The sequence below is a fragment of the Propithecus coquereli genome, unplaced genomic scaffold, assembly GCF_000956105.1.
Source record: "Propithecus coquereli isolate 6110/MARCELLA unplaced genomic scaffold, Pcoq_1.0 Scaffold235, whole genome shotgun sequence".
NCBI lineage: Eukaryota > Metazoa > Chordata > Mammalia > Primates > Indriidae > Propithecus > Propithecus coquereli.
This window is the reverse complement of record NW_012147897.1, coordinates 5,472,699-5,497,665: the sequence shown is the minus strand read 5'-3', so window position 1 is coordinate 5,497,665 and position 24,967 is coordinate 5,472,699. Positions and strand designations below refer to the sequence as shown.

Sequence of the window (24,967 nt, the reverse complement as noted above, 5' to 3'; positions counted from 1 at the left end):
TACTAAACCTCTTCACTCAGCTCTAAGATGGGAATAGACAAGGATTTGTTCTGTCCATTTTAAGAAATGTTATAAGGATCAAATAAAATAATATACATAAAAATCTTTTGATAAAGTATTTTGATCCATCATTTACAAACTGTATGAGTTTGGGCAAGTTGTTTAATTTTTCTGAGGTTCAAAATCCTATTGGTAAGGTAGGGATAATTCCATCTATATTACAGGGTGCTATGAAGACTGCCTTATCTGACATACAATAATTATGATTATCACCTGTAGCAGTATCTTAGCCATTTACATTGGTTTATGGAAAATTGACCAGTCAGTTATGCAGTTAATAAGTATTCATGGAGGACATGAAGTATGCGGAGTCCTGATTAGTCAAAATCTCTGAGAAAAATAACCAAAACAGGGACAAACTTTAAAAACACTACTATACTGCTCATGAACAGATCAATTTTAGAACATGGCAACTAGTACCTATAAGTTTAAGTATTTTTCCAGAATATCATGCAGGAATTAACTAAGAATATATTTGACTCTCTCATTGGCATTCCTGTATACCCACACACATTCGTAAGCATGTGTATGTGTACGCACATGTAGAAACATTAGGACTCACTAAGGAAAAATAAATCTCTCACACTTGAAAATTAAGGAACTGCATAGGCAGCAAATCTCTGAGTGAAGTTGATGCAGTGGGTTATACAAGCCAATAATTTATGTTAGGGCTTCACAAAATGTTAGACACTAGGAAAGGAACCAAAATAAGTTACATTACATCAATAAAAAGGTATGACTAGCTGTGCTGCCTCAGCCGGGATGCTATTTCTTGCTATAAACAGCAATGGCTAGAATTCAGATGACTAACTAAACATTGCAATAATGAAAACAAAGCACGTTATAATAGCTGTTGCTAGATCCACAACCTTGGGGATCAATGAAATAATGCCTCTTGCCACATATATACAATCTTGAAGGTTTTTGTTTTTTTGGGAAAAATAAGTTCAGATCCTTTCTAAACTAGCAATTTGTCTGCCTACATTTTGTTAAGTCTGTTATGGTTACGATAAAATATGATCTTGCATATTAAATCACTTATGACCTTGGTAAAATATTACTTTATATTGACTGACTCTTGGGGCAATTTAATTTTATGAAACATGCACTTTAGTTTTTAAAAGCATGAAAGCAAAACTAGATATTCTTAGTCGACTATATCATGTTAACAAGGCATCAAATAGGACAAAAATACACCAAATCTCTAACTAGTTTCAAATATGAAAAGATATCTACAATTAAAAACAAAATACAGCCAATACTTTGAATCCTTAAACATACAGTGAATAGGTCTGACTGGTTTCCTGTATTCATGTCTGCCTGCCCAAGGTTATTCCAAGGAAGAAGGTTACCAAACAAAGTAAAAGGCTGCGGGAAAATCCAACATCCATTTTAGGGCAGGAGTCAGCAGCTTTACAGACGTATGATGACAAATATTTCTAGAATACATGATGAAAAGAACCAAAAGATTCAAGCTCATGGGTTAAGCAAGGGTATTCATGGTTCAAAAATGTATTATAGGCCGGGCGCGGTGGCTCACGCCTATAATCCTAGCTCTCTGGGAGGCTGAGGCGGGCGGATTGTTTGAGCTCAGGAGTTTGAGGTTGCTGTGAGCTAGGATGATGCCACGGCACTCTAGCCCGGGCAACATAGTGAGACTCTTGTCTCAAAAAAAAAAAAAATGTATTATAGAGTTCTATTAACAGGTCCAAAGTATAAGCTATTAATACAAATATGTAACTAGGTGGTAAATTACCTTTGTATTACCTATTTAAATCAGATTATTTCCCTTTACCTATCTGCTTACTAAGGCAATGGAACTTTACTTCTCTGGAACTGTGAGGGAAAATGGATTTGGTGGGGGAGGGCTCCAATTTAAGGGTTCAAAGTTGTAACAGAGTATAACGAGGGCACTGACCTCAGCAGGAACATGGTATCTGACATATAGAAAGAGCTCAAGAAATGTATTTTGACAAATGAGTTGTGAAAAGGACACATGGAAAAGGACCTGGAAATATGACAATGACAAACCTGTCTACTCTGACATTTGGTCACAAGCCCTGGTGCTGAAAAATGCTAACGGTGCCATTGCCTGCCACTGACATAAGTAACATGATTTGCCAATGCCCAGCTTAGAGTGGTTTCCCCTGTAGCAGCCAAGCAGAAGTACAGATGATAACTCCTGTATAGTGAAAAAGAAAATCTGATTTTTAAAAGGATATTATATTCTGCTTTTTATATCTGACTATACTTTCAATGCTTCCCAAAGTGCCAGGATGCAACAAATAGGAGCTTGTGACAGAATATAAATACATGCACTACTTCCTTCATTGAGAATGTCTTGATATGAAAGAAAAAAATTGCATCTGAATTAAGCAGGGTGTTTAGTAACATGGTTGATTTACATTTGGTACAAGTTCCTTATCTTTCTGCAAACTGCAACAAGCAGTTCTGTGGACTACAGACTGCCTGCTGGCCTGTGGACCACACTTTAAGCAGCACTGATACAACCTCAGCACAATTTTTACCCTGATGATTTTTTTTTTTTTTTTTTTTTTGAGACAGAGTCTCGCTTTGTTGCCCGGGCTAGAGTGAGTGCCGTGGTGTCAGCCTAGCTCACAGCAACCTCAAACTCCTGGGCTCAAGCAATCCTTCTGCCTCAGCCTCCCGAGTAGCTGGGACTACAGGCATGCGCCACCATGCCCGGCTAATTTTTTTTATATATTTTTAGCTGTCCAATTAATTTCTTTCTATTTTTTTGGTAGAGACGGGGTCTCGCTCTTGCTCAGGCTGGTTTCGAACTCCTGAGCTCAAACAATCTGCCCGCCTCGGCCTCCCAGAGTGCTAGGATTACAGGCGTGAGCCACTGCGCCCGGCCTACCCTGATGATTTTTTAAGGAGGAAAAAGAATATTAGACTATCTAAAAATAACCACAGGCTAGTAAAAGGGGGAACAGAAAGGGAACTAATATTTATTATTACTATGTTCCAAGGCTTTTACATACATTATTTACATACATTTTATTTAATATTTTTATTGACATACATTTTATTCAAGGTTTATAATAACCCTGTGTTGGCAGTAGTCCCTTCGAAACTGAGTTTCAGAGAGGTGCTATACTTTTCTAAAAGCTGCAAGTATGGAAGCCATGAGATGTGGCCTGCAGACATCCTGAAGCAGGGAGCATAATTTACTGATGGTTCCAGCTACTACCCCTCTGGATCCTCACTGCATCCATGCCACCCTTCCTGCAGACTGCTCCCAGACAGTGAGTGTGCACAACAGTGTTACTAAGGCAGGTCCATTTGGGTGACACATGGGACTCCTCCATTCGGCAACTTTGGCTTGAGGACTTCTTATCAAACTGCAAGAACCTTTCTTGGAACTGAGTTGCAGTCCAAGTCTCTTCCTACCGGGTCCTCCTTCCTTTCCTTTCTCCTTCTATAGGTATCATACCTGCATTGCAGTCTAAAGGCTCTTCCTCCCTTTTTCCATTAACCTCCCCCAGTAAATCTTCTGTACATCTAATTCCCTCTTAGAGTCTGCTTCTTATTGTACCCAAACTAATGCAGCTATGTAAATGTGAATACTGGCAATCAACCATGTGATTATTCGGGGGGAAGAAAATGCTAGTGTAGAATTAACTACAATGAGTCTAAGACATTGTATTTTACTCACAGTAGAGAAGTCCAATACAATGAGAAAATTAAAAAGGCTCCACTGCCTTTCTCTTTCTGCACCTGGGATAACATACTAGGAGTGAGGACCAAAGGTAGAAGGTAATGATGTTGGAAGTGAGACTAATAGAAGTGTGTGCTAGCAGATTTGTAAAACTGCTCCTTCCTGGTATTATTAACTTCATATTGCCCATTCTGAAAAAGCAATAACAGCAAAAACCCAAAGTAAAACTAAAAGGCACCACACTGCCACGGTGTTGCTATAGTCCCTGAAGGCAGTAATTTGTGGATTCCTCAAATGGTAAGTAAGTCACATTAGCAACTTTGCCAAATGTCTCAAAAAGATATGATAATGAATAAAGAGATAGTCACTGAATAGCTATTCTGGTTAAGGCAATGTAGGGGTGAACTCAGCAGAACAATTAGATTTTACACACACGTAGACTATTTTTCACATGGGGCAACTTCTTTTGTATCTCTCCACCACCATGTATAGTACATTCAACAAATATTTTTCCGCTGGTATATCCAAAAGGTACACAAAACTCTGTATATATTCTGGCTTTCTGGTTAAAATTAGAAAACCAAGATAACTTATAAAGTACAGGAAAACTAGGATAATACATCTTGCTTAAAAAATATATAAAAGATACTGATTTCTAAAATAAATGATATTAAGTGTATTTTAATAGCTATGTTTTGTGGAGGGAAAGAGAATAAAAATGACAGCATAATAATGAATGTCTTTCTTTTTCATGTCTTCCATGTCTTACCAGAATAAAAGATCTTAGACCATTAATAAATGCTATGCATTCTCTTAGACTCTTAAATTCAGATATTAATACTGCCTTTATAGAAATAAATAAAAAAGCACTGATGGAAGATGTAAAGTGCATTAGTGTTCATGTTATCTCTCCTGGTATGAATTTAATGGGTATCTTAATAAGGAAATATAAACTAATGTCACTGATTAGGAAATATATCCACTCACATCATTTAGTAGCCTCCAGTGGGGCTTGAGGATGATGTCTGAGTGGAACTACTATAAAGCAAATGATGAATTAGCGTCAGGGGCAAAGGGACACACACATGTGCCTCAGAGATGAAGCCATTACATTCTACATTATGTGTTACAGGTCAAGTCAAAAGACAGTGCAGGCCGGGCGGGGTGGCTCATGCCTGTAATCCTAGCACTCTGGGAGGCCGAGGCGGGTGGATCGCTCAAGGTCAGGAGTTCGAGACCAGCCTGAGCAAGAGCGAGACTCCATCTCTACTAAAAAATAGAAAGAAATGATCTGGACAACTAAAAATATATATAAAAAATTAGCTGGGCATGGTGGCGCATGCCTGTAGTCCCAGCTACTCGGGAGGCTGAGGCAGAAGGATTGCTTGAGCCCAGGAGTTTGAGGTTGCTGTGAGCTAGGCTGACGCCACGGCACTCACTCCAGCCCGGGTAACAAAGCGAGACTCTGCCTCAAAAAAAAAAAAAAAAAGACAGTGCAGTCAGTCCTAAAGCAGCAATAACCAACCTGGCTAAGCCCACTGCTTAGAACTTGCTGAAGCTAAGCTATTTTGATAGCTGGGCCACAGGTTTCCTTGGTTATAATAACCTGAAAGTAACGTTTACGTGTTTTAAGTCTTTTTTAATCTCCTAAATACCATGAAGTGATGTTTATCAGATTTTAAGACACAGGCACATTCCGCTCAGATGATTTCATTCTCAGGGGACCTTGTCATTATGAAGGCTTATTAAAATAAGGCAAAGGTTCACAAGCCTTTAAGAAGAATCTTAAGTGACATTACAAACTAAATCTAAAAAGAAAACTTTTTGGCTGGGCTATACAAAGTAATTTCCTTTTTGTGGTTAGCTTAGCGGTCATAGTTCAGCAAACTTTGGATAGAGTGACCACCACAATTAGTGTATCAAAAATGTAGACACTGTTTCTCTCACTTTCTCTTCCAATTAGGTTTGATTTCAACACTCAGCGCAGGGGCTTGACCTACTAAATGCCCAAAGACCCACAAATTCATTTACTACTAGGCATCTGGGAAATCTTGCACACTTTTAGTTATGTTTGAAAGAAAAGACATCTATCCAAAACTCAGTCTATTTATTTGTTTAGAGCTTATTTTACATTACATATCCTTACAATGGTCACAAATGTTGTTTCCAATTTATTTTTCCACAAAATGAAGGAGAAAAAATGCCAAAAACACTCCACACAGATTTGTTTCAGTGATTTCTTTAAAATTCCTCCTACACCAAAAATTACTCTAAGCTTATTTCCTCATCTGTAAAATGAGGATAATAATAAAAACCTGAAAGGTTAGGGACAAAGAATAAAAAATGCTTTGCATGCAGGTATCAATAAAAACAAATATTATGTGTAAAGCTAAGACAAATGAAGTGCTCTATCTCAAAATGCTTTTTCTTCTGGTATATGATAATGAAACATGAAGTCCTTTGTAATGGCATTATAATATTTCTCAATAGACTACAAGAATTCAATGAAATGGTGTCACTTTTTAAAATTGTTGTTACCCTATAATTTTTTAATGGCAAGACATAATATGCATATAGAAAAATGCATAAAACACATATACACATTGTTTAAAGGATCAGAATTATAAAGTAAACCCCTGTGTATCTCCTACCCAGTAAAGAAACAGAATGCTGCTGGTCACCCAGAAGCTCCCCATGAGCCCTTTCTATAATCCTTTCCCCTTCCCAGAGGTAAACACTATCCTTTTTTTTTTTTTTTTTTTTTTTTTTGAGACAGAGTCTCACTGTGTTGCCCGGGCTAGAGTGCCGTGGCGTCAGCCTAGCTCACAGCAACCTCAAACTCCTGGGCTCAAGCAATCCTTCTGCCTCAGCCTCCCAAGCAGCTGGGACTACAGGCATGCGCCACCATGCCCGGCTAATTTTTTCCATATATTTTTAGTTGTCCGATTAATTTCTTTCTATTTTTAGTAGAGATGGGGTCTCGCTCTTGCTCAGGCTGGTTTCGAACTCCTGAGCTCAAACAATCCGCTCGCCTCGGCCTCCCAGAGTGCTAGGATTACAGGTGCGAGCCACTGCGCCCAGCCCATCCTTGTTTTTTGTATAGTTTTCATTCCTTTTTTTTTTTTTCCTAGTCTTCATTCCTGAACGATATAGTTTAGTCTTGTTTGTTTTTGAGCCATGCATAAATAGAATAAGATTGTAGAGATGTTTTGTTTTGTTTTTGCTTTGCTTCTTTTACTCAACATTATGTTTGTGAAATCTGTTCCTATCATTGCTATGGTTTCATGGCTGCACAGTATTCCATTACGTAAACACACCATGATTAATGGTGCACACATTGCTGATACATTTTAAGTTGTTTCTAATCTTTGACTATTATAAATAGTGCTGCTATAAACATTCTCACATGCACATCTTCAATTTCACTGCATAATGCCAAATTATTTTCTAAAATGATCAATTTTCACTTCCATTACCTCTGCTTTAAAAGTAACCAATTTATTGTGGTTTTTATCATGTATGTGCTCAAAACAAGATTGGCAGAAATTGTAGAATATTATTGCTAGAAAGAAATGGAAATTATTTTTCCTTATTTTAGACGAAGGATCCATGGCATAGAAAGATTAAGAGACTGGCCTAATGTCATGGAGAGCAAGGGTACACTGAGTGAACCAAAGAGTTAGTGGCAACTCTGAAGCTAGAACACAATCTAGAGCTCTTTCCAAGACATTATGCTGCCTTGCAAGGCATTCTGGAAATAATGAAATATAACTATTATCTAAAAATGTGGACACAATGGGGACAAAGAAATGTTTTAGAGCAGTTTAGAAAAAGTCAACAACATTGTGCTGTACAATAGAGTTTGTAAGCCCCATTATATAAATAGGAAAATTGAGGCCTATAGAGAAATTTCTTACACAATGCCACAGTTATCAAAGCGGCAGCAATGACCAGATATTGAATCCATGTCTGTCTGTGCTTGTTCTCCTGACTACATGTACTGCCAGACCTACTCAGCCAGGGGGAACACTGTTGTATTTTAGAAAGTAGGAAGAAAGTATCCATGCAAAGGTAGGGGCCAAAAAAAAAAAAAAAAAGTACGAAAAAATAACACTGATGTTGTTAATTTTACTATGAACTAATAATGAACCTTAAAGAGGAAGTACACACTATCAAGAAAAAAAAATGTAGCTAGACAACCTCTTTAAAGCTGAAATTTCTTGATCTGTTAAATATACTACAATTTGATGCTAGAAGCTATACGCTAATGAATAGATTAAGGAACCTAGTTTCTAGTCCCAGGTTCACCATCAAGCATTTGTGCCATTTTGAGAATGTCAAAAAACTTCACTAGGCCCCAGTTTTTATCTGAAAAAAATATAATAATTATATATATATACACACACACATTCTATATAAAAGCAATATGTGTTCAATAAAAAATCAGAAATAAAAGAATAAGTAGAAAGATTATCCAAGGTCCCATAAAATATACAACACAATTTTGGCATACATCTAGGCAGTCTTTCCCCTACTATATATAGGGTAGCTTGTTTGGTGCTTTTAAAATTTCTATTTTAATAACTGTAATCATAGTATACATTAAACCCCATACTTTCCTTCCTACACTAATACCAAAGGTATTTCTATGGTACGTAATCTTCAGAAAAATTTTAATCACAGCAGATATTTGCTATGGTTTGAATGTTCCCTCCAAAACTCATACCCTGACTCAGCCTTAAAGGCCCAGCTTGGATGATTCCTCTAGGAATACTTCCAAAGAAGTTTTCACATATCTCCATTATGTGCACATACTATACCATAATGTCACCCTGGCTAGAAAGTGAGTACCAGGTTTAGGAACCAAGTCCTTTCCATCCTTGTTTCCCGCCTGCCCAGCCCAGCATCTGACACAGAGTTAGTGAACAACTGGTCCTACTAGGAGCCACAGAAACACTAAGAGAGTAAACAGATAGTCACACCAGCCACAGCCCTGAGAGATAAAAGAAACATTTTATGGCAACAAGAAGTGTCAAGCAGTGGAAAAGAATGAAGAAATGAGCCAGGCCGTGGGAGATGAGAGTTTAAATGCTTCTTCTAAAATCTGTCTTCACTCCAGCTTTCTTCCTACTGTCATAGGTTGCTTTTATATAGTAAGAGAACTGAGAATGCTGGAGAGGGCTTAGGGGAAAAAGGAGGTTAAAAATAGAGAAATAAAGACTAGCACAAGTCTGTGACTTAGCAAATTCTTCACAGTTAGTTGCAAGGCCTATGCCTTAGTTCCTCAGATCTTAGGACTCTACAGTCTACCTATAGTTTTTAGAAAGGCATATTTATCAAAAGTATACTGGTTATTCAAAAAATAAATTAAAATAGCAAATAAATATATGAAATGAATTAATAATTATTAATAATCCAAGAGGTACAAATAAAAACAGAGATCATATGAAAAAGGTTAATAACATGAAATATTGGCAAGAGGGTAAAAAAATAAAAATGTCAAACTTTAAAATGTATTTATTCTTTGACCCAGTAAGTGAGTATTTATCATAAGGAAATAACCAAACACACATGCAAAAATCTAAGAAGGATGCTTACTCATTGCAATGACATTCACAATACGTAAATATCAGAAACTGATCTAAATGTTCCTCGACAATGAAACTGTTAAATAAACAGTGTGTCCATACAACAGAATGGAATGCACACAGAATTTTTTATAGTTATATTTATCAACAGAAAACTATCATCACAATATAGTTAAATGAAAAATAGCAGGACACAGAACAGAATGCACTGTGTAAAACCATTTATGTAAAATGTTATCTATTTAACCTATGTATGTATATTTGCATAGATGTTTGGAAAGATGGTCTCCAAAATATTAACAATGGTTATCTGAGTACTGGAATCTCAAGTGATTTTTATTTTTTCTTAATGCTTTTCTGTATTAAAACATTATACTACATTGAATCATTTATGACAAAAAGTTACTTCTATTTCAAAAAAATAAGAAAAAACATTACCTTAACTTGAAACTAAAAGCTCAGTGGCAGTGAATAAGGTGTTTGAATACTTTTCCCTCCCTTAGTAATCTGACTGAAGCAGCGAAAAATGCAACCTTTCCTCCCCTCTTCCTTACTTGCTCTTAACTTGAATTTAGCTTGCAATGTCCTTCCACATATTTTCACTTCATTTCATATTTGTACATATGGGATTTCTTTTTTTTTGGAGACGGAGTCTCGCTTTGTCGCCTAGACTAGAGTGCCATGGCGTCCGCCTAGCTCACAGCAACCTCAAACTCCTGGGCTGAAGCAATCCTCCTGCCTCAGGCTCCCCAGTAGCTGGGACTACAGGAACGTGTCACTACATCCAACTAATTTTTTCTATTTTTAGTTGCCTGGCTAATCTTTTCTTCTTTTTTCTTTCTTTCTTTCTTTTTTTTTTAGTAGAGACAGGGTCTTACTTTTGCTCAGCTGGTCTCGAATTCCTGACCTCATGCAATCCTCCTGCCTCAGCCTCCCAGAGGCTAGTATTACAGGAATGAGCCACTCACTATGCCTGGCCCACATACGGGATTTCTTAATCACAAAGAAAACACTGTACTTTGCATTTTATATATTTAGCAAACACTTGTTTAGCACTTCCTCTGTTTCAGGCACTATTGTAAGTACTTTACAAATATCTAATCTTCATAACAGCTCTAAGAGATAGGTATTATTATCATCATCCCCATTTTATAGATGATGACACTGAGGCACAGAGAGGTTAAGTAACTTATCCAAACCATATAGCTCAAGTGATAGAACTGGGATTTGAACCCAGACAGTCTAGAACCAGAGTACTTGTTCTTAACCGTTTGGCTATGCTGCAATTATTTTATTTTAGGATTTTGGCCTTTCACTTAATAAATTTATATTAATTAGGATACTATTTTATCCTAACTGGAATCCCAAGTCCACAAATTTAAAAATGCTCTGCTCAAGTAAATATCAGAATTTAAATATAACAATTTTTTGGAGTTCATTTCTTCAAATAGCTTATACCTAAGCTATGCTGGTCACTTTAATGCCAACTAAAATCAGACCAAATTCATTTTTCATATAGCTCATAATTCATTTCATGAGGCTTAATCATAAAAAATATAGTTAGAATTTATATCCCACCCTCTCTGAACTAAGCATTGCATATTTCATTTCAGTTGTGGTTCATTCTTTAAATATTTTCCTCCTAGCAAAAGATGTCACTCATGATGGTGTTTTGGAAAAGGCTAATCTGATTGCTGAAGAAGTAAAAGGACTAAAGTGAATCTTTTAAAACTACCAGGATAAAGGAAGAGACAGATGTTACCAAAGATGCTAAGCCAAGTAAGGTGCTAAATTTATACTTAGCTCTTAGATAGCCACAGAAAAAAAGGGAAAACCCATTACATAATAAGTTTCTTTCTGTCTGATAAAAGAAAAGTAGCAGGTATGGTCCCCTGATCTTAAGAGTTAGATGATTAGAGTCTGCATTTCTCTGCTCATCTAACAGCTATGTGACTGTGAACAAAGAACTCATCCTTCAGAGGCTCACTTTATCTAAATGTAAAATGAAGATAATACCACCAATACTTTCAGGGCTTTCGCAAAGGATAAAAGATAATACATGTGAAAGGGCACCCTAAAATAAGCTATATAAATATGTTATGTTGTTTTATTTTTCCCATGGAAAGACATTTTTGACATTGCATTTCTAGTTTTAAAGGGAAAAAATGTCCAACTGAGGTAAAAATAAACTGTTTTATCTTGTCAATTTATTACTTCCAGCATTTGAAGAGTATAGTGAATACCTTCTGACTTGTACTGCATAGCATTACTGGAATTCAAATTGGTAGGTCTCTTATATAATGTTTCCACATCTGGGGAACTGACTCACGTGTCTTGTTTAATCAGACTATGAGCAACTTTAGAGTTTCATAGGAAATCTGATGGCCACATTCTCTAGGGCAGTAGTTCTCAAACATTTTAGTTTCAAGATCCCTTTAAACTCTTAAAATTACTGAGGACTCCAAAGAGCTTTTGTTTATGTGGGTCATACATATCAATATTTACCATATCGGAAATTTAAATTAAGAAAACTTTTGGATATTTATTAATTCATTTAAAAATACCAACAGAAATCTATTACTTGTTAATATAAATATTTTGAATAAAAAACAAGCATATTTTCCAAAAAAGTTTAGTGAGATGAGTGACATTGTTTTACATTTTTGCAAGTCTCTTTTGCAATGTCTAACTTAATAGAAGCCAGCTGGAGTCTCATATTTTCTTCTGCACTAAATTTTTTCCCATGTGTTGTTATCAGAAAATCCAGCTCTTATACAGATATTTAGCTGAAAAAGAAAGGGGTATTTTAACAGCCTTTTCAGATAATAGTGAATATTCTTCTTTGATACTATTCCCAAACTCATCAAGTAATAGTTTTTTAAAGGTTAGTAGCAATGTAGAATCTTCAGATTGAAATGCTATCAATAAACTTCTCATACTCTGTTACATTAAAATCCACTGGTCTCTCTTACACTTTGAAGGAATCTTTTACCCACACATGATTTCACAGAATCCATATAGTGGCCATTTGGGAACTATTGGCTCACTGAGTTATATATATTTTAAATGATGACATATTCTATTATAGAATATTTAAAATCACATGTGTTAATATCACTACCAACCTTATCAGAAATGTCATTAAGGATTGGGAAGCTGCCAATCTCAGGGTGACAAACACAAGTGTTCTGAAATTCCTCAATTTTACTATCAGTTGATTTCCTTTAAGTGACAGGGTCATTTCATTCAATTCTGAGAAAATGTTTGCCAAATACCTAAGTCTGAATAACTATAGGTTGTCAGTCATTCTCTTAAGTAAAGATGATGCGCCATAAAAAAGCAGCTAGTTCAGTTAGTAACCCAATTGCACAAGTGCTTTTTCTTGAAACAACCATTAGACTTCAGTATGCAGCACAAGTGCCTTATGCATACTCTTTTCCCATCACACAGACTATTAAAAAGATGTACACTCAAGGGTCAAGATTTGATAAATCAATAATTTTTACTGCTTCATTAAGCACATTCTTAGGTGAAACTGGCTTTTTTTTTTTTTTTAAATATAAACTATGAGTGCATGGTATCGCAGAAGACAAAAACTACTAGGGTTTAGTGTCTCTCCCTTGATTTGTTCTAAGGGGCCAGCAGTTTTACCCATCACTGTTTTTTGTATCATCATGCAAATGTCAACACAGTGAATCAGGCAAAAAATGTCTTAATATTGTATGAAAATACTTTTGCCCTCCCAGACCCACTGAGGGTCTCGGGGACCCCCAGGGAACCAAGGACTGATTACATTGAGGCTCTAAGAGGAAAAGAAATCTCCGTCACTTAGATTGTGAACAGTTGGCATACTCACGTGAAACTACTCAGAAAATCTATTAAAGGCTCAGTACTAACAACCCAGAAGAAAATTATTTAGTTTCATTATACTTGCTTGCTTTATTTTATTCAAAAGTTAAACTAACTTAATGCCTGTACAAATGGCCATCCTCACATTAAATGTCTTCACAGTGTGCTATAAACTACAGTAACAACTATACATTTAAGTTATACTCATCCAAGTCTTCATTTTATAAGATACATAATAAGATGGACTTTCTCCCTGCTCTCTTCCTTATCCAGAGCCCATCCTTAATGCATCTGAAAAAGGAAGTGTGGGATAAGTGAAAAGAGCAAAGGCTCACTCACATCAGCATATGGTATTTCCCATCTTAAAAAACAAAACGAACAAACAGCGCCACATCCCCACAAAACAAACAGAATGAACAAACAAAAACCAAAGAAACTTCCCTTGATCCCACAGGCATATCCAATTATAAACCCATAATTGGAGATAGTTGATTACTTCCTCCTTCCCGAAATTTACTTCGCTTACTTTCCAAATTATTACTCTCTCCTTGTTTTCTCCCTACTCAACTGGCCAGTCCTCTCAGTTTTTACTGGTTCTTCCTCCTCTCTTTAACTTGTAAATGTGATTTCCCAGGGCTAAATCCCATTGTATGTGTGTGTCTGGTTCTGTCTCTCCCTCTTTTTAGCTCTGTATTCTCTGCCTGGTTAATCTCATCTGGTTCCATTATCTTTAGGTTGATGATTCCCAAATTTCCATCTCCTGTACTGATCTTCAACCCTGAACTCCAGATCTATATATCCCTGTATATATTGTTGTCTACTTAATGACTCTACTTAAATTTCTAAATGGCAGCTCAAACTTGACATCTCCAAAACAGATCTTTTGGTGCATCCCCATCCCCATCTTCTGGATCCTTCCCCATCCCAATAAATGGCATTATCATCCATGCAGTCACTCATACACAAAACCTAGGAGTTATTCTTGATATTCCTTTCCCCCTCATCTCCCACGTTCAATCCATTAGTTCATGTTCCATAATATATTTCAGATCTGTTTACCTCTCTCCATCTTTATCCCTACCTTTCTGGTCCAAGCCACCACCAACCCTCACCTGGTTTTCTGAAATAGCCTGCTAACTGGAAACTTTGTTTCAACCCTAGTTACCTCCTGTAATCCATTAGAGTAGCTAGAGTGATCTTTGGGGGGGAAAAAAAATCAAATCATGCCACTTTCCTGCTTAAAGCATTCATTCAATGGCTTCCCTGTGTATTTAGAATAAAATTAAAACTCTTTCCTACGATCTCTAAGGCTTCATACAATACACTCCCTGGCTACCTCTTACCCTCAAACTACTGTGCTCCTGCCACATTAGCCTTCTACTTGTTATTTGAACACAACAAATTCTTTCCTACCTCAAGGCCTTTGCCCTTGCTATTCCCATGGCCTTAGGGAACTCTGTGTTCCCTAGCTCTCTGCATGGCTAGCTCCTGGCCATCATTTATGTCTTAGCAACAGTCACTTCCTCAATATGGCTTATTTGACAACTTTATCTAAAGTAGGTCCAGTTATTCTCTATTATATCACCTAGTTAATTTCTATCACAGCACTTATCACAATCTGAAATTATCTTCTTTGTTTGTTTACTGTATGTCTCTTCCCATTAGGTTATAAGCTTAATGAGCTAAGGATCTTCCTTTTTTTTTTTTAAAACACCTTTATTGATATGATTCACATACCACATAATTCACTCATTTAAAGCATATAATCCAAATTTGCAATTTTAACCATTTTTAAGTATATAATTCAGTGGCATTAATTACATACACAATATTATGCAACCATTACCAATCTATTCCCAAAACTATCACCCCAAACAGAAACTCTGTAACCATTAAGCAATAGCTCCCCCATTTCCCCTTTCCCCCAGACCCTAGTAACCTCTAACTTACTTTCCATCTCTACGAATTTGCCTATTGCAGATTATTTCATATAACTGGAATCATACAATATTTGTCCTTTTGTGTCTAGCTTATTAATAAGGCAGGGATCAGGGAGCCTGTGTGTCTTATTCACTGCTCTACCCATTGCACCCTAACTCAGTGTATACAGCACACAGTAGGTGCTCAAAAAACACCGAGAAAATTATTAGGTTATTAAGTATGGAATGTCCGATTTCCTTAAGTACTAAGTATGACAGTTGATATCTCTGACATTTCACTTTAACACTTCTTGTTTTAGGTTTGGCTTGTGATTATCTTTCAAAGATTTTTTAGAGCAATTTTTATGAAACTATGGATAAATCAAAAATTTGTGTTATTTTCGAATATGAGTTCCATCATGGAACAAATGCTGTGCAGACAGCTCGAAACATCAACAAAGTGTATGAGAGGGATGTGGCTAATGAACGCACAATATGTTGATGGCTTTAGAAGTTCCGTTCTGGTGATTTTAATTTGGAAAATAAGCCACATGGGCAACCTGAGACCAAGGTGGATAATGATAAGCTGAAAACTGTCATGGAAGTCAATCTATCTTAACCTACGCGTGAATTAGCAGCAAGGTTTGACGTTACTATTCCAACAATATTGGACCATTTGAAACAAATGGGCAAAGTAAAGAAGCTGGATAGATGGGTTCCACATGAATTAAACGAGCGTCAGAAGACAAATTGTCTCAAAGTTTGCCTTTCTTTGCTGTCACAACATAAAGGCGAACAATTTCTACACCATATTGTTACATGTGCTAAAAAATGGATTCTTTTTGACAATTGCAAGTGTTCGGCACAATGATTGGATAAAGATGAAGTGCTGAAACACAGTCCAAAACCAAATATTCATAAAAAAAGCTAATGGTATCTGTTTGATGGTTCAGCACTGGTATTATCCACTACAGCTTCATGAAATCTGGTCAATTGATTACAGCGGATGTCTCCTACAACCAAATGGATGAAATGATGAAGATGCTTGTGATTAAGCAGCTGAGATTGGTCAACAGAGACAGGCCAATCCTCTTGCAAGACAAAGCTTGACCACATGTCACAAAACAATGCTGCTGGCCGGGCGCAGTGGCTCATGCCTGTAATCCTAGCTCTCTGGGAAGCTGAGGCGGGCGGATTGTTTGAGCTCAGGAGTTAGCAAGAGCGAGACCCCATCTCTACTAAAAATAGAAAGAAATTAATTGGACAACTAAAAATATATAGAAAAAATCAGCCGGGCATGGTGGCACATGCCTGTAGTCCCAGCTACTCGGGAGGCTGAGGCAGGAGGATCGCTTGAGCCCAGGAGTTTCAGGTTGCTGTGAGCTAGGATGACGCCACGGCACTCTAGCCCAGGCAACATAGTGAGACTCTGTCTCAAAAAAAAAAAAAAAAACAACAATGCTGCTTAAACTACAGAGGCTGGACTTGGAAACACGCTGTCATCCACCGCATTCACTAGACCTTGCACCTGACTACCATTTCTTCCAGACTTTGGACCACTTCTTGTAAGGAAAAATATTCAATTCTCAACAAGCTGTGGAAAATGCCTTTTGTGATTTCATCGCCACTTGCTCTCTAGGCTTCTTTGCTGCTGGCATACTGTTAAGATGGCAAAACTGTGTCAATAGTTTAGAAGCATACTTTAATTGTACTGCTTCTTATTTGAGATATAATAAATTAAACTTTTGATTTGAAATCAGACATTTCATATTTAATGACCTAAAATAATTAACCAAATTTTAAGCAAGTCACTTAACAGTTTCTTTTTTCTTTTTTTTGAGACAGAATCTTGCTCTGTCACCCAGGCTAGAGTGCAGTAGCATCATCATAGCTCACTGCAACTCCCAACTCCTGGGCTCAAGTGATCCTCCTGGCTCAGTCTCCCGAGTAGCTGGGAATACAGGTACATGCCTATGTTGTTTAGGCTGGTCTTGAACTCCTGGGCTATCCTCCTACCTCAGCCTCCCAAAGTGTTAGGATTACATGTGTGAGCCACTGCACCTGGCCTACACTTAACTTTTTTTAAAATTTATTTTTTTATTGTATATATTTAAGGTGTACAACATGTTTTGAAGGTGTACATGTTTTGATATACATACACATAGTGAAATGATTACAACAGTCAAGCATTAACATTCACTTTTCTGTGTCATAAAAACACCTAAAATCTACTTTCTTGGCAAATTTTCAGTATATAATACATTATTACTAACTATAATTCTCATTCTGTATATTACATTGCTAGACTTATTCATTCAATATAACTGCAAATTTATACCCTTTGACTTACTTCTCCGCCCCTGCCAACACTGGTAACTACCGTCCTACTCTGTTATGCAACTATTTATTCAACTTTTTTTTTTTTAAGATTCTGCATATAAGTGAGATCAAACAGTATTATTTTTTCTCTGTCTGGCTTATTTTACTTAGCATGATGTCCTCCAGGGTCATCCATGTTGTAGCAAATGGCAGTATGTTGTTCTTTTTAGAGGCTGAGTAAATATTCCATTGTGTGTGTATGTGCGTGTGTGTATGTATATACTTTATATATAAATTTCTTTATCCATTCGAGCCACTCAACTTTTCTAGATCTGTTTCTTTACTTGTGTGATGGTGCTATATCATTATTCATTCATTTATTAAACATCTCTTCAGAACTTAGCATTTCTGGCATTGCTAATGGAATGCTTGCTAATAGAAATATGATATACAAAATAGATTATCTCTGCTCTCAAGGAACTTTTAGTTCCTTTTCTATCTGGGGGAGTCATCTTCTTTGATTTGGTTCATTTTTAGGATGGAAATATATAGAACAATGAAACGCATGGAAGTAAGGGGACTTCTGCCAAGCCTATCAAATTATGTAATATCACACCAGAGTGGCAGATGTCATAGCCAAACTGTCTTCAAATCCATTTCACATTATCTGCCATTTTACTTTGCAGGGTTATGATGAGGATCAAATGAATATATATGCATGTAATTTACAAACTATAAAGCTCTCTACAAAGGTAAGGTGAAAGTTTTAAAATTTTTGTTATACTACTTTTTATGCTCTGAGAATTAAAAGCAAATTACTGTGATCTACACAAATGCTAATATAACATACTTACAAACTTACTGACAATTATGGCAGGATCTGGTTTTTAAAATCAATGTCAATTACACTGCACCTGACTTTGGCAGGCCCATGCCTATAGCATTATACGCTGACCAACAAGGAAGGCTATTTCCAACCAAAGGGGCTGGCACTTGACAAATGTTAGTAAATGGTGCTGAAAACAGGCATTTTGCTTTATATGCTTTCTATACCAAATCCAGCACACACACACACCTTTAGACAGCAGTGACATGAAGAGGGCAAGCAGGCCCTAACAGCGCTCTCAGCTCTTCAAACAACACTTGAGGATTTCTACTTGAAGGCCTGTCTTTCTAAGCTTGTGCTTTCAAAACTTGGGCTGGACTGATCCCAAATACTGAAGTAACAAATATTGCTAAGTTCTGTCATTTCCTCTACCAAAAAAGTGATTTTACTACTACTTCAGGTTATGATGAAAGGTCCTATTGACTATTCAAATCCTCAACCAAGTTATGGATGCAGTATTAAATGACTTCACTCCTTTTTCTCTGGCACTTAAACACATGCCAATGCTTTCATCCACCTCCACCAACGTGGCTTATAAATTACTGAGGTGAGGCCATTTTAATAGTATGATTTGTTCACATCTCTAGAGATGGGGTACAAATGAGACTGCCTGAGAAGACAAACTCTCCTTTGACAACATGTATTAGTATATATGTATATAAAAATAAACCTTCAAAAGCTGGAAATATCTTATTGCTATGATACTTGGTTAGAAGCCATAATAATTAATGGTTCTTTGGTTTGTTACAAATCAAAATGTGAAAAAGTGATGGTAGTAAGGTCAAAGACAAAATGAAACCTTCTCAAAAAAATAGCAAGAGATGGACTAGACAGAGCTGAAGCAAAAAAAGTTAAAGGTCACAAATTTGCTAAAAGTTTCTTTTTAAATGCTCAAAAGAAGATTCCTGAATAAATTTTGAAATATAAGAAAAGTCTCTTTTTAAGAAGTCTATTGTCCCCTCCTTTTAAAATTGTAAAAATGTGATGAAAAAACAACAGAGAGCAAGAACTTGCTCCCTATAGATTTAGAGTGGTTAAGCCTATTGATGTTATACACAAACACACACACACACACACACACACACACACTTCCTCAATTTTCAGAAAGAATATAAAATTGGAAAGGATATAAAACTACTAGAAGCAATCCATTTCTTAAACAGATGAATAAAACTAGTTCAACATATTTGTACTCTTGGTTCAGTTAAGAATAAAGTCAGGGGCCACTTGGGAAGTGCTTCCAAGTAGGGACCAAACAGATGCTAGAACTAAGAGTATGATGTGGAGGGCTGACTTTCCTAACTTTTCCACTGATCACGCTCTCAAAGCAAGCTAGGGCATTCTTAGCAACTCTTTAAATCATCCCTTGGTATTCAATACTATTGTGTTCTTGAGAAGAAATAAGTGTCTGTGTGTATGTGTATGTATGTCTGTGCACATATGTGTATGTGTGTGTTTGAATCTGGGATTTATGAGGAAATCCAAGCATTTCGGCAAGAGCAGGTTTCACCTTGAAGCTTCTAACAGCCTTCCAACCTCAGGACCTATGTGCCTAGAGCAAGAAATACAAAATAGAGCAAGAAAGGAAGTTCTGAACTCAGATCAGAACTTAGTTCTATTAAATGATACCAATATTACTCTCAGACTCTGTACCCTGTAGTATCCATGGGCTCTTTCCACCAAGGCTGACTTCACTGGAAATGTTCTCTAACTTTCTTACTAATTTACCTCTTCCTTAATGCAGTCTTAGTCTGGGCATTTCTTGACCAGTTCTGTCTAGGCACTGCCTTTTCCATGGTATGACACAACTGTGATCAGCAGAGTGTGAGCTAAGCAGCCTTGAAATTAAAGTACTGTTTCTTTGACTGAAATATTTATCTGCCAAAAATGGAGGGTGGGAAAGCATCAGTTGTGGGAAGAATGGCACATGGAAAGGTGAGTCATGAGCCAGAAACTGCGAGCAAGGCTGCCTGCCTGGAGCTGTAGTGGAAGTAACAGTAAAAGCAATGTGATTGAGAGGGCAATGAGCATGAGGTTATGAAGCAAAGGATTAATTGAGGACTGCAAACTAGAAATCTGACTCAGTTTCAGAAAAGGATAACAACCTTAATAGAAAACAAATTTTTAAAAACCCACCATTAGACTGAGTTTGGTTCAAGGGAAGAAAGGCAAAGATGATACTATATGGAGGGGTAATTCTAGATTGATCAGACATGAATAAAGGAATTGTTCAGTGAGTCTTTAGTTTCGTTTGGGTAGAAGGCAACGCAGGCTCATAAAAACAAAAGCATCACAAATCTTATTTCTATAAAACTGAAAGGTCTGGGGATACAGCTGATAGTGTCTTCGAATAACAGCCAACTTGTGGATATTCATCCATGTGATGCTCCAATTGGAAGGATGTCCAAATAAAAACAAAAAAAGCATTTGTTATTTATAAAAACAAAGGAAGCTAGTCTTTCTTTAAACCAGAAAATTTATGGAACATCTACCTCTTGAAGTAGAGCCAAAAGTGCTAAAGAAACGCTACATATTTCTTTCAGGAAAATATAATACAAACCCAGGCATCTAACAGTCTTACTAAGGCATGTGGAAAGACATTATTCAAGTGAGATACTAACAGATGTGATGCTGAAAGCGTGACAAAACCCAAGATGGGCTGGAAGGATCATATGCTTGGTCTTTTCCTTTGGGCCCTGAATAATAAAGTGAGGAGACCATGAAGGACCTGCAAAGGCACTTTTACCCCATAAACAACAATGCAAAATAAGTCCCTAGAAGTGGTCTAAGAGAAGAAAGTTATTACCAGTCAAGCTGAAGAGGCAAGAGATTATAAAGCTCATGCATTCAAGTACAGTCTACCAGCAAGTACAAACACAAAAAAGGGATTCTGAGCTTAATAGGATTCTGATTTGTACCCATTGCTTCACTGCAGTCATTATAATGGCACGGAAGACAACTGTGGCCAAAAAAGAACTATGTATTACTAATGCATACTACTTATTTAACTAGTTAAATAAAAGGATCAACTGTAGTACATACTATAAAGAAAGTAAGTTAGCTATCTAAGGAAGTAGGCTGTATGTGGGAAGTAGGAGAGGAGTGAATAAGAGTTACTTACCTGTGCTATATTTTTGTTCAGAAGATAGACACCATAATCAAATTGCAACTTCTCCCCTCCTTTTGGATACAGTGGAAACCTAAGAAAGATAAAGAAGGATCAGAAGTTTTCCAAAGTTCAATAAATACAACCTCCAAGTTGTTGACAGAGGGTAAAGTTTCTTAGATACGGCACAAACATCTGAAGAACTGGACTAAATCATTTAGTTACAGTCACTGTAATCTACTGACATCTTCATACTATGAATCAAGTCAGAACAACGGCTGCCTTCTCTCAAAGGAAAAAGTGAATAGGTCACAAAACAAGGGACTAATATGTAATAAAGTGATCTATCAACCCCAAGGAATTAAGGCTACCTGTTTCTTATTTATATATCATGAGCTTGCCACCTTAGCTAAGATTAAGATCCCCAAATTTTTTCCTCTAATATCTTGGACCTGACATCTCAACTACTCCTAAATGGGAGAGGAAGATTAAGAAGAAATAAAAATCAGACTTAGAAACAATATATAAGATTTCTGTTTCTTTTAAGGTGGCCAGTAGTACCAATATGAGCCAAAATTCATTCACATTTACAGTGATGGCCATTTGGATGCTACTTCTCCAAGGCAATGTGCTCACGCCAAAAAGCTCTTTTTAAGTGACTTTTCATTTTAACCTGTCTCACTGAAGCAACAAAAGCATGAGATCTGGATCTTCATAAAGATGAAGAGTTATTTTAGGGAATAAGCTTCCTACACCTATTTCCCTTTCCTTACCCCTGCAAATGAAGAAGAAAAGGTTAGAGCATACCTATAGTCTAGCCATTTTTCTGATTCTCAAGATCATGTATAAGTTTTACCATCTGAAACAGATTTTTCTACAAACAGATCAATCACTACTGAGATAGGGTCAAGAAGAAAATTTCATCTTCCTTAGTTCTGCAATATACAATTACTCTCAAGAATAAAATAATCTCATTGAAATGAATGGTAGATGACAATTATTGGATATTCTTAATTTCAATTGTCTTTTAATTGCCTGAGGAAAAGATACATTCCATAAAGCCTGGAGGATATTGTTTTCAAGTGAAAATAAAAGAAAGGAAACAGAATTTAAAAGCTTTATATTAAATTCTCTAGAGCTGTTGTTTATATAGTATCCAAAAGGTAAATTTTTTGCACTGTAAAATTATAGGCACTGGGGAGTGAGTAAGGTCATGAACTGTACTTATTCTCTGCTAAAGGAATACCAAATGCTTCATACACCCATCGAGAAGATATAGCTTTGTATTTAATTGAAACAGTAAAAATAAACTAGCACATGTGGTTTGGTCTCAAATCAAGATGCATAAAAATGACAGCATAGCAAATTCAGGATAAGCAAAGTGCAATACCAGGCTTTTGCAAGGTGCCTGGGAATCAGTCAAATTCATATGGGGTAGCCTGCATAGAAACTACATATTTGCAAAGACTTAACGACAGGGGTACTTTAGAGGAATCTACTATAGGCCCAAAGTTCTATACTGTGCAACTGTTATTCTATAAGCCATCACATGTAGACTATCTGAATAGCCCTCCAAACCCATAGCTATCTCCATTTTCATGTTATAAATCCAGAAACTGTTTCATACGTTGGAAGGGTAAATTGAGATCAGCATATATAGAAAATCAAGCCTTTATATTCCTAAAAAATGGATCTTACAACATTTGACTTTATTATGACTTCATTGGGACTTACTGACAGAAAGATCCACAAGGTGTGTATGTAGCATTAAAACAAATCTGAAGAGTTTTTAGAGCCAAAGATTCAAATAGGGCAATGCTAAGACAGATCAAATATTAGGACAGAATTATATTGCTTTGAAATTCTTAACGGGTCACTTCAAGTTGAATAATATAATAGCTTATAACTATTACACATTCATCTTACTTTGCAAAAATACATGGATTTGTAGGTCTATCAAGCAATCTAGAAAAATAGAATCCATTTAAGGCTAAAAACTATTACCATCAGGACATAAGATACAAATCAATGACATTTTAATATAGATGGAAAATCACATTAATAAACCATGGAAGGTTTAGATAAGAATGCGGTCATTCAAGTACATCCAGAAAAATGTCCATAACACCACAAACAGGACTCATTAAAGGAGTATTACATTAAATAAATGGAGGATGAACTAAATATTTCCTGTGAAGACTCAAGATAATTTATTACTACACTCAATTAAAATGGCCAATATTAAATTATTTTTCAAATTAAATTATATCCCAAATTGTTTAAAACTTCACTGACTCTACATGGTCAAAAATATCAATGAATTAGAAAGCAATAAATAGATTATGTGTGCTACAGAATTCCATCTGAGACTTACTGTCACTATTACTGACACCTGATGGTGAGGAGGTGAGTGGGAGAACTCAGACCACCTATGGGAGCCCACCTTTATCTAGTATAAATAATCTTATCATTGTGAACTATCAAGTTGGCTTAGGTCAGTTTGCAACCCTTTCTTTTTCCAGTCTGTCTCAGATTGTAAATTTACATTCACTGTGTGATTATTTGGTTCATGTGTGTCTCCCCTGGTATACTGTAGGCTCCAAGAAGGCAGAAACAAGTTGTATTTTGTCCCTCTTTTGCCTCTGTAGTCAAGTGTCTAAGCGCTGTTAGTAGTAGACACTCAATAAATATTTGTTGAATGAGAAAACATGATTATGTGAAAAGATTTGGAGCTCTTTAGTACACAGCAATTTTAATATGAGTTAAGAATTATGACATGAATACCAAAAAAGATAATATGGTCCCAGGCTGTTTTAATAGAAGCAGAGCAGCTAAACTGGGGAATGTGCTAGTGACAGCTATTTGTACTAGGTTAGACTATACTGAGAGACCTATGTTCAGTTCTGGGAGTTTTAGTATTTCACACGAGTATAGAGATAAATAATTATAATCTTACTGATAGTTTATATTTACAGAGAACTTTTGTAACAATTTCATTTGACTACAAAAGGCATGAAGTGGAGTAGAGTAACCCAGTGTTTTTATTATTTAAAAGAAACTGATTTGCCTTGGTCACCTACTTGGTAAGTAGAAGAGACATGACCTCAATATTAGGTCTACAATGATAGATTCAATATTCTTCCTATTGTCTCTAAATCATTTAGAGACATACACTGAGGATGATTAGGGGAATGGGAGCTACAGCACTGAGAAAAATGGTTAAAGGAACCAGAGGTGTTTAGCCTGGAGGACAGAAGTCTCAGGGACAACAAATGGAGGACTTTCAGAGAGAAAAAGAACCGGATTTATTCTGCATGGCTCCAAGAAGGGAGGACCAAAGTGAATGGTATGGAAAATTCATTTCACCACAAAGTTATTCAAACTCCAAAAGATCTTGGGTAGAGGCAGACAATCAGAGATGGGCAACAAGTAAATAATGGACACGTATTCAGGGGGTGTAGTGGGTTGAATGGTGTCCTCCAAAAAGATTTGTCCATATCCTAATGCCTGGAACCTGTGAATGTGACCTTATTTGGAAAAAGGATCTTGGGATGAGAT

At 36.5% G+C, this 24,967-nt stretch overlaps 1 protein-coding gene across 1 annotated transcript in view; it reads right to left on the bottom strand.

The window, feature by feature from the left end:
• The window catches only part of UVRAG (UV radiation resistance associated), a 286,852-nt gene that overhangs the window by 47,330 nt on the left and 214,555 nt on the right, over nucleotides 1–24,967 (bottom strand). Inside the window, exon 13 of the mRNA XM_012645741.1 lies at nucleotides 21,425–21,503. Coding sequence (XP_012501195.1) covers nucleotides 21,425–21,503 — 79 coding nt within the window. The remainder of the gene's footprint in view (nucleotides 1–21,424; nucleotides 21,504–24,967) is intronic.